At 37.2% G+C, this 11,514-nt stretch overlaps 1 protein-coding gene across 1 annotated transcript; it reads right to left on the minus strand.

Moving 5' to 3' along the window:
* Positions 1-6,211: 6,211 nt before the first annotated feature.
* On the minus strand, positions 6,212-10,713 carry LOC130246302 (serine/threonine-protein kinase pim-2-like). The gene is made up of 10 exons (XM_056479185.1): positions 10,522-10,713; positions 10,223-10,309; positions 9,018-9,246; positions 8,328-8,585; positions 7,670-7,764; positions 7,535-7,585; positions 7,079-7,454; positions 6,776-6,952; positions 6,469-6,557; positions 6,212-6,318 (listed from the first exon to the last, which is right to left on the minus strand). The coding sequence occupies exons 1-10, from the start codon at positions 10,711-10,713 to the stop codon at positions 6,307-6,309; spliced, it is 1,566 nt and encodes a 521-aa protein (XP_056335160.1). The 3' UTR covers positions 6,212-6,306.
* Between the last annotated feature and the right edge of the window lie 801 nt (positions 10,714-11,514).

Here is an 11,514-nt window from a genome sequence, read left to right on the forward strand (position 1 = left end):
TCAGGGTGGAGCTTCCTTCACCTCCACAACACTGGAACGTCCAAAAGATTTATCCCGACAGAACCAAAAGATAAAGACTTTCACCTTCGTTTTTTCAGCCATTTTTCCACACTAAAGATATAAGATTACTGCTGATTTTCTTCTGCCAATTTCCTCTTTTTTTCATTACCATTTTTACCCTCACGCTCTCATTTGGCTCAAGTTTCAGCGGGAGGTTCCTCCACTGCCTCCTGCTGGCAGATTCAGGGAAGTGCAGGACCAGTTTCTATTATTTAGTGGAAATTTCCATAGACATGAGTTTTACACTGCACAAAATGTGTATTGGATTTGATTATAACATTTGAATAATCTAAAAGATAATGTTTGAAATTGTACAACAATTATAAACCTTAATAGTTAGTAAATTAGGCCATATACTTAACAATAAGATTGATTCAAATTGATTAATAAGTTGAAGGTTTTTTCACAGTAGCCTACTTGACTCTGAAGACTGTCTTGACTCTGAAGTCTGGAGATAAAGCAGCGGCTGTAAGAGAAGCTGCACGGGCCAGCACTGCAGGAGACTGAGCAGCCAGATGCACTTGTGTTCATCACAGAGAGCAGATCCATGTCCATCAAAGAGCTGCTGCCCAAGGAGGCCAGGATAAAGAAGCCCAGGCACTGAGCCATTCTAGTGCCAGATGGAGGATCAAGGGTGCGTATGTAATACTGTATTGTATATAGTTATAGAATAAGTTTGCAATACATCATTCAAGTTTTATCACATTGCTGGATGTTTTGGTGATTGTCAGTGCTGTTGATATTCAGCGTTTGGGTTGTTGAGTTGTTTTGGATAGTTTGCTGTATGTTGACATGCGTGTAGCAAGGTTTTCTAGGCAGTATCTTGCTTGTTGCTGGTCTCCTCTGAGTGGTTTCACAGACGTGAGTTTTACACTGCACAAAATGTGTATTGGATTGGATTATAAATTTGAATTAACTAAAAGATAATGGGCAATACGGTTGGCGGTTCATTGCGCTGTGGCGCCCCCGGATTAATAAAGGGACTAAGCCGAAAAGAAAATGAATGAATAAAAGATAATGTTTGAAATTGTACAATTTGTACAACAATTATGAAACTGTTATAAAATTAGGCCATATACATTATCATAAGATTAATTCAAACTGATTAATAAGTTGAAGGTTTTTTTCACAGTACTTGGCTCTGATTGCAGACAATAGTTGAGTTTTGAAGTTAGAAAAAAAATAACCTTGGGTTAGGGTTTGTGTTGGGCACCAGATTTCTGACATGGAAACGTATGCTGATTTCAAAAGTAAAAGTTCAAAAGTAAAAATATCATAATTAAGAAATCGGAGACTATATTTATCTGTTTAGGTATGTGGGCCCGCTATTATTATACCTAATAATTATTAAGATATTTTCTGTATTTAATAACTTTTAACAAAAACTGTCCCTTACACAATACAGCTCGTGCTGCTCTAATTGACTTAACGCTGAAATCAATTATTGTGTACATTTAAATGACCCTTAGTTATTCTGTCACTACGGCAACTTGAGTTGGTTTATAAAAATACACAACAATCTATGAAGTTATCAATCCTGATCATCATACTACAAAACTCTGAACAAATCTCCCGTTGGCTAAGTTTGATCGGTTTGAGATTTGTGATTTGAGGTTTGTGATGATGCTGCGGCGCTCAAGAAGGACCAGGACTCTCCCCGGACACCTCAAGGACTTTTTGCTGAAGCCCATCTCTTCTGTTGAGGAGTGCAACAGCTGTATGTCGGACACTTCTGTGGAGGAGCGACACATGAGAAACGCGGCTTTCCTGTCCTTCGTCCCACAGCCTCAGTCTCCTTAGTGGGTGAGTGTCCGCAGAAGGTGCTGCTTTACATCCATGGCCGTGTGCAGGACTATCAGCACATCTACCATAGTGTGATGGGCTCCTCCATGAAGAGGTGAGCTGGCCGATACAGCCTCCAGAGAGGCCTGGAGATAAAGCAGCGGCTGTGTGAGAAGCTGGACCGACCTGCATTGCTGGAGACCATTCTAGTGTCAGATGGAGGATCAAAGGCACGTATGTACATACTGTATATATTGTATATAGTTATAGAATCAGTTTGCAATACATCATTAAGTTTTATCACATTGCTGGATGTTTTGGTGAATGCCAGTCCTGTTGATATTCGGCTCTTGGGTTGTTGGGTTCTTTTGCATGGTTTGCTGTATCTTGACATGCATTTAGCAAGGTTTTCTAGGCGGTCTCTTGCTTGTTGCTAGTCTCTTCTGAGTGGTTTTTGGCACATTGCTGGTTGTTTGGGTTGATAGTGCTGGCCGTTGGATTAGGGTAGGTTAAGGTCCCTCACACAGTTTGCAGCCTGATGTTCTGAGAGCTACTCCACTGGTACTTCACAGCTACCGGTAGGGTCACCCATAGTGGACAGGTCTCAGGTGAGATACCCGACCAAGACACACTTGAAAAACCACCAGACTCTGGACAGCAGTAGATTGGCTTGATGCTCCAGACAGAACATGTCACCTGAATGACCAGTAGAAACTGCTTATGTGGAGTTACAGATGGACCAATCCAAGCTATTGTTAGCTCTTCTCTCTAAATATATAACACACACACATACACAAAATGAATAAATCTTGCAGACGTTTAAGAATTAAATATTTATTGGTAAAATATTTATTAATTACCTTAATTTAAAGAACATTTTATATATTTCTGAAAAAACACTTTTCAGTGTCTTGAAATGGGTGAGTCTACGTTCACATGAATAAAATGAAAAGGTTATTTTATCAAACAGGTAATAATTACGGCCCTGAGGAAAAATATAACCACTTAAAAATTATTATTGGTTGTCCTGAATTTAATTAATGCAAATCATTGTGGAAATTATATTATTAATTGTAAGATTATTGTTATACTGAAAATGTTTACTGTTATGAAAATTGACTCAGAAATCACCACAGAAACTAAATTTGACCTCATTTACAACATGTGTATTTCTAAATCTTTGTGTGGTTACGAGCATAAGATCTGAGTTCAGAGTTTTAGTTTAAGAGTTATTTTTGACCTAGATTTTACTATTACTACATTACTCCTGCTATTAGTGAGGGGTGAAGCCGGACATATTAAAATAAGTGGACCTTGGTGAAATAGGGTTAGGCCTTAGTGCCTACTCTTAAACCAAGTGTATCATAACTAGTTTCTTTTATTTATGATCTATGATAATACAGTAATTGATGTAACGAGTGACATGTTTGTATCCAATCCTCATTTTCAAATAAATAAATTGCAAAAGCGTGCAGAGAATCTGAAATCATTCACTTTGTCACGAGGCCAATAGAGAACTGACCTCGTCATTCAGCAATAAATATATAAATATAAGCATTTTTAAATTGATTCTGACACTAAACTATTTTTTCTTTATTAAGCTAGAAACAACAACAACAACAACAAAACACACACAATGAAAATATGGCAACGTAAACAAGATGTTAATTTGCTTTATAACAGACTGGGCTAAACTGATTGTCAATTAAATTATTGGCAATAACGGCAGAAATGGTGATCCATACAGTGGCCATTAGCTCGATTGAGTAATTGTTTATTTCAATTATATTTATTATTTTAACATACGAATTAAATACATAATTAAAACATATCTTTACATTGTGAAATTATGCTGCATTATTCACCCCTGTAGAAAACACTTTGCAGAATAAAAAAGCTAAATCATTCTCCTCCAGTAGGTGGCGCATACAGATCAGTAATGATTACCAGTGAAGTCTCTACACATTTGAGGGCACTTATTTTCCTCCTTTTTCAAGATTTAATTAAAACATAGTATTTGAAAGATACTATGCTGAGCCGTTAACATTTAGGCAGATCTCCTACTGCACATTTAATTTACAGTCATACAAACATCTTTTCCGAAGCCTCTCTACTTGACGGTTGCTCTCGGCGTCCATCATGTTTGTAGTTTATTTACACTTTTCACTCACGGTTGTAGTTTTATTCGAATCGCGTTCAATGCACAATGAACTGTGGGCAATATCAACAGTTAGAATATGGATGGTTTTACACTTAAAATTTTTACCAGGAATAGTAAACCATCCTGGAACCTTTGGCATACTCTTTTCACCATACTGTGGTTGGAGACATACTCATTCTATTTTCAAATACTATTTAGGATAGATAGTATGCGAGTTGGGGCACAGCATGTGTTTTGCTTCTGTTATCAACTTGTTATAAGCAATGGTATTAAGAAAAAAAAACAACTCAGCTGATTGTTTTCAGAATAGACAATGATTATGAAAAGGAAAACTTTGAAACTTGATAAAAGACTCTGTAAAACTAGGTGAAACTGGCCAAAGGATGTTGAGTTTAGCAAGCTTGAGTATGAGTATTCATATCTATCATACAATGTTTGTGGTCTTCAGGTACAATTTGATCCCTGTTGTATGAATATTGTCACTGACCTCTGGAATGTGTTATTTCATTACAAATTGCTAAGTGAAATCTTAAACGTTACAGAAGTCAATAATGCTGAGTGAATCCGATGAAAAGAGGATGTAGACTATGGGATAAGCTTTAATGGATCAGTTACGGGCTCTGTCTGTTATGGGTAATGATGACTTCTTTTCCTGATTTGGATTACTCTCTGGAATAATAATAATTTTAAAAAGGTTTAATAATTTGTAGCTGTGAAATTGAAGACTGCCATCCATATTGGGTTAAAAACCCATGCATAAATGCAACTAAGGGTCCAAAGTGAAATTACAGTTAATGCTTTGCTATCTGAATGTTAGAAGGTAAATATTTTAGACTTGATGGCATTTAAACAGTGACACTGGCTTTGTGTTGATCGCGGATGAAAGTGAATACCGGTGGGGAGGGGGATGTCGCGGATGGAAGTGAAGAGCGGGGTTGGGGGGTTCTTTCACGGATGAAAGTGTGTTTTAATGAATATTTGGCAGTTTATATCAAAGTAAGAGTCTTGTTTATATGCGGTGATAGAATTATTAAATCAATCTGTTCTTGTTCAATTGGTGAAAAGTTTTACTGCCAAATGACAAATATGAAAGATTTTCAAATAATCGAGATTTTGAGCAGGTAGCTAACCTGTGAGCGTTTCTAACTGACCAGACAGTGAGAATCAAATAAATTTCTAACAAGGTTGTAATGGAAAAAGTGAAGCTCTATGAATACTTTCCGGATACACTGTATTGAGATATTATTCAGAATTATACGCACACACACACACACACACCTGGAAATTTTGTAAGTCTGTCTGTGTTTTAACCAATCAAGTTAAAACACATGTATGTATGATGCAGTTGATGACGTTGTGTGAGAGTATAATTGTTGTTGTTTTGGGATTGTGAGCAGAACAACCTACAAACTCTGTGAGTGTTGAAGCTGTTTTCTGCTGATGAAACTGCAAACTATCTTCAGTAAACTTTATTTTAGTTAAATCTCTGACTCCGACTTTTCTTCATCTGACATTTTTGAGTTAAAACCGTTGGTCCCACTACACAGTCTTCCATTTTTTTTTTTGTGTCTTGGATTTTGAAACTCGAAATGCTCAACTCTGGGTAAATCTAGCTTTTCCTTTCATACTGCTTATAATTTACTAGGTAATCCAGGGTTAAGAACAGTGTGGAAAAATTCCTCATTTAAAAAAACTCTAATAATAAATAAAACTGAGTGTTGATTTGACAAAAGTTTACAACTGATCAAAGGTTAAAGGTCATTTAGACCTTATGCGGTTTCAACACTTGTTATGGAATGAACCAACTTTCTTTCCTTTTCCAGCAGAATGGCTAGTGTCTGTATAAAGATACAGTATAAAAACCATTCATTACATATCCTCTTAAAGAGAGCTGTGTAAGTCTCTCTCTGTGTGTGAGAGAGTGTCTGCACAATCTTTTAGAAATTCACACTTTCATCACTTTAATTACTAAATTTGTTCATAGTTTCACAAAGCTTTGCTCAGCTACAGTCATGTCAGTTCATAAGTGTGTGTGAGAGTGTGTATCTGTTTAGCTGTCTTGATGTTTAAGTGTTTCATTCACTGCTGTCTGCTTTTTCAGCATCTTGGCTGATTTGATTGATTTTTGATGAAAACAGGACTGGTGCAACAGTTTTTTTATTCATGTTTTTATTCACAAATGTTTTCCTTTGTTGGGGCTGTGCCCTTTTCTCAGGATCCTCTGTGCCTTTTGTAGGATCCTCTCTTTCAGCTCAGTAGTGCAAATAATCTTTCCCATTCATTTGCACCACGCTGCTTATCTCTTATTCCTTGACCTGAATCATACAGACACACACAAAATCAAGGTTATTGATTCAGATTCTTCACAATAAACAAATAACATAAAACTGTACAATAAAAATCTTTTTCAAATGAAAGGAGAATCTATTTTCACAATCATTAGAAGCTGATCTACAGTTCAGTACCTCAAACCATTGATGGAGGAGGATTTCTTCCAGAGGAATCCGCTGGCTTGGGTTTTCCTCCAGGAGAGCTTGAATCAAATGACAGCATTCTGTGCAGAACGATGGTGGGAAGAGGTGAGAGAAACACATTATTAACTTCAACTTTACATCTGCTGTCAGTTTATTCATCTATAAGATCTGACTCGACTTTCCTTTAGAATCAGAACATTGTCACCATTATCCAATATCCAACTCTTAGTTTTAATCTATCATTTTGTATGATTTAAACTACAACTGCTCGTCTATGATGTGATGAATGACGTCTTACCTTCTGACAATCCAGGCTCAGTCCAGTTTCCATCATTGATCTTCTGCATGTCCGTGGCTTCAGGAAATCGTTGACACAGCAGCAGGAACAACAGAACTCCCAAAGACCATACAGTGGATGGTTCTGCGTGGTATTCGTTGCTCAGGAAGTACTCCGGTGGGAAGTACTCCTTTGTGCCTGAAGGAACAAGATTTGGTCTCAGCATGAAATACTAAAGCATGTTTTCTCTGTATCCGTTAACATGAAAATACATGATTGACCAAATTCACAGTCCAGACTACAGGTGTTCTGTTTAATACATACCACAGAAACTGTCATAGCCAAATTCTTGGAGAAGAACCCCACAGCCAAAATCAATTAGCTTGACCTCAAGCGTGTCCGTGTTGACTAGCAGGTTCTCCAGCTTTATGTCGCGGTGAAAAACCCCACGTCTGCAGCACATGAGACCGGCCATCGTTGCCTGTGCCATGATCCCTTGAGCCTGGCGCTCACTGATGGAGCCGAGAGACATTGTGAAGTCGAACAGATCTACACATGGTGAAGGTCGTTCCAGGATCATGATGTAACAATCCTGCTGGTCCTGCCAGTCCAGCAGCTCAATGATCTCTGGAACCTTGCCGCCTCTATGAGCCAGTATCAACAGGCCGATCTCTAAAGGAAGGGGCTCAGGATGACCAGCCTAGAAGAAAGATTAGTTAGGCGGTGTTGCTTTCCCAGATATACTGTTGTCATTGCCTTTACATGTTTAAGTCTACTTACGATGTAGATGTATTTCATGTTCGATGGCTTTCTGGCAATTTTTACAGCCACCTGTTCAACAAAACCACACTTCTGTTATAATCACATCAAGTGCACTAAAAAGTGAACATAATATATGTTAAAGGGATTGTTCACCTCAAGGCCATCCTCCAAGCGCTTCCCTTCATACACGCTGCCAAATCCTCCCTCTCCAATCTCCTCGCCGAGTTCATACCGGTCCAGAATGTCACCTGTTAAAAGATGAATAAATGCAGCTCATGTGAAATGTCAAGCACTGACAGAAGTGTGTGTAATGTTTGAGGTAATGGCAGTAAAAACTCACCCTCGGTCCACCTGTAGTGGCCTGAAGCTGGAGGGGTTCGATCCTGCTGATCTTCTGGAGAAGGGACTGTCACACCACTAGAAAGAGGTTCAACATCTAAAGAGAGGAATAGACATATGTCTATATTCAATAATTCAATATACCGTGAAAATGAACCTGCACAATATTGATATAGTGGACACTTCAAAATAAAGTGAACAATGATTGAAACTTCTAGAGTGCTTTTTAAAAATATTCAGACTGTAATAGCAGTGGTGTTCATAACAGCACCAAATGCTTGGGGACTTCATTGGTTAATTAACTTAATAGTTCAAACATTTTCACATGTTAATCTGGCCTAATGCATGCGGAAATACTGACTGAAGATTCTGAGACTATTTATAGAGCTTAATGTAATGTACTCTACTTTATACAGGACTGAAAAGGATGATGAGAGAAGGCCACACATTCTCAAATGGCCACTAGATTTACCTTCAGAACTCTTCTTGTGGATCTGAACAGAAGTCTGGTCCTCCTGACTAGAGCTACTGCTGGACGTCTGGACTTTACAAGAGAGCAGCTTCTCAGGACTGTCAGTCCTCCTCCTCTTTCTCTCATTTTCCTCAGCAACATCAGTGGACTGAAGGCTGCTGATGGATGTCGGAGGTGTTTGAGGATGGAAATCGTTTACATGAAAGCTGTGACAACTTCGTTTTCTCTTTTGGCCAGAAGACATCCACTGGTTGTCATCTGTATTTAGAGATGTAAGACATGCATTAATGATAATGGCTTATAAAATTGATTTGTATTCAATCAAATATTGATATTTATACCATTTTTATATTTCAGTAATATTAATAATAATATGCAATGATTAAATGATTTGTGGACAATACAGTTTGTTGTAAAGTTTTCTCTTTTAGTAGATATATAATGAGAAACTTTGATTACCAAACAATTGGTTCTACTTAGATTTGTGTTACAAACCTAAAATAAGTTAAAAAGTTTTATTTTTTACCGTATGTGTTCAGTTTTTAGTTACTATACTCTCAAAATCATTCCTCATAAATCTGCAAAAATAGCAAAACATGTCCACAGAATCTGTCTGGCCCTATATGTATATGTACAGAGATCTAGTTAACACAAAACATTGTCAGATTGTCAAACAGTGACTGGATTTACCCTCAGTGTAAAGGGAGAGCGGCTTGTGAAAACTCTCCCACCTCCTCTTCTTTCTCACTTGTATCTCAATCTCCTCTCCAACACCAACAGGAGAATGGTTCTCAGCCACATTGGTGCTGGATGTTGGAGGTGTACGAAGATGGGAATCATACACTTTAGTGTCTTGAGAACAACGCTTTCTTTTCAATGCCATAATAACAGAATTCACTGGGAAAACTACTATTACTAACTGCAATGAGAAGACGCAATGAGGAGATTCTGAACTGTCTTCTACTTTTAATGCTGCATTCTTCTGTTTCTATGACAGCGCATTCCGGAACACTTGTTTACATTCAAAATCAACAATCTAAAACAGCATTATGGACTAGATATCTACACATATAACTAGATATATAATAGACAGACAGGCAGATATAAGCTATAATCTTTAATCTTTCACTTCCCAATAATAAAGAACAGTATTTTCACCACAAATATCTAAATAAATCCAAGAAAAAAACTTGTAAATACAACACCAAACTAATCCTGAAACACTATTATCCAGCAACTAAATAAAACACTGTAATTTTAAGAGTAGATAGATTTTATGTGCAATAATTTTGCTTTAATTGAAGAAAAAAATATGAAATGTAGGAATAAACTAAAAATGACATTATTAGGCCCACATTTAGTCATGGGATGTGTGTGATGGAAAACATCGGATTTTGCAGGTTTTTCCTGCAACGACAATTATGAGGAAGGTGACCACCTCTATCAAATTTTGTACAACATCCACCTTTTGACAAAAACAGGTAGATAAGATTGATAAAATTGCAAGAATAATCCAAATATGATCATTTCAAGTAGCAAACATGTCATGATGGCACTACTAAATAAATAATGCCTAAATAGTGTCATGTGCTCATTCAAACTTTTATCTAAGCATTGTCAGTTGTAGTTGCTAAGCAGTGTATAAAAGAGTTTGTGTTTATGTGGTAAAATGTTTTGTGTATGAAATATTTGACCTCTTAGATGAGTGTGACTTTTACCTCAGGGTAGAGCTTCCTTCACCTCCACAACACAGGAACGTCCAAAAGATTTATCCCGACAGAACCAACAGATAAAGACTTTCACCTTCATTTTTTTAAACATTTCCACACTAAAGATATAAGATTTCTGCTGATTTTCTTCTGCCAATTTCCTCTTTTTTTGATTACCATTTTTACCCTCACGCTCTCATTTGGCTCAAGTTTCAGCGGGAGGTTCCTCCACTGCCTCCTGCTGGCAGATTCAGGGAAGTGCAGGACCAGTTTCTATTATTTAGTGGAAATTTCCATAGACATGAGTTTTACACTGCACAAAATGTGTATTGGATTAGATTATAAAATTTGAATAGTCTATAAGATAATGTTTGAAATTGTACAACAATTATAAACCTTAATAGTTACTAAATTAGGCCATAGACATTATAATAAGATTGATTCAAATTGATTAATAAGTTGAAGGTTTTTTCATAGTAGCCTACTTGACTCTGAAGACTGTCTTGACTCTGAAGTCTGGAGATAAAGCAGTGGCTGTGAGAGAAGCTGCACGGGCCTGCACTGCTGGAGACTGAGCAGCCAGATGCACATTTGTTCATCACAGAGAGCAGATCCATGTCCATCAAAGAGCTGCTGCCCAAGGAGGCCAGGATAAAGAAGTCCAGGCACTGAGCCATTCTAGTGCCAGATGGAGGATCAAGGGTGCGTATGTAATACTGTATTGTATATAGTTATAGAATAAGTTTGCAATACATCATTCAAGCTTTATCACATTGCTGGATGTTTTGGTGATTGTCAGTGCTGTTGATATTCAGCTCTTGGGTTGTTGAGTTCTTTTGGATAGTTTGCTGTGTGTTGACATGCGTGTAGCAAGGTTTTCTAGGCAGTATCTTGCTTGTTGCTGGTCTCCTCTGAGTGGTTTCACAGACATGAGTTTTACACTGCACAAAATGTGTATTGGATTGGATTATAAATTTGAATTAACTAAAAGATAATGGGCGATGCGGCTGGCGGTTCATTCCGCTGTGGCGACCCCGGATTAATAAAGGGACTAAGCTGAAAAGAAAATGAATGAATGAATGAATAAAAGTTAATGTTTGAAATTGTACAATTTGTACAACAATTATGAAACTTAGGCCATATATATTATCATTAGATTAATTCAAACTGATTAATAAGTTGAAGGTTTTTTCACAGCACTTGGCTCTGATTGTAGACAATAGTTGAGTCTTGAAGTTAGAAAAAAAAATCAGAGAGCACCTTGGGTTAGGGTTTGTGTTGGGCACCAGATTTCTGACATGGAAATGAATGACGATTTCAAAATTAAAAGTTCAAAAGTAAAAATATCATAATTAAGAAATCGGATATGGGCCCGCTATTATTATACCTAATAATCTTCAAGATATTTTCTGTATTTAATAACTTTTAACAAAAACTGTCCCTTACACAATACAGCTCGTGCTGCTCTAATTGACTTA

Source organism: Danio aesculapii, chromosome 19 (assembly GCF_903798145.1).
Source record: "Danio aesculapii chromosome 19, fDanAes4.1, whole genome shotgun sequence".
NCBI lineage: Eukaryota > Metazoa > Chordata > Actinopteri > Cypriniformes > Danionidae > Danio > Danio aesculapii.

Coding starts and splice junctions, on each gene's coding strand:
- LOC130246302 (XM_056479185.1), bottom strand. CDS start 10,713: ATGGCTCAGTGCCTGGACTTCTTTATCCTGGCCTCCTTGGGCAGCAGC. Junction 7,586..7,669: donor GCTTGGAGGATGGCCTTGAG/GTGAACAATCCC, acceptor TTTGTTGAACAG/GTGGCTGTAAAAATTGCCAG. Junction 6,558..6,775: donor TGAGCCTGGATTGTCAGAAG/GTAAGACGTCAT, acceptor CGTTCTGCACAG/AATGCTGTCATTTGATTCAA.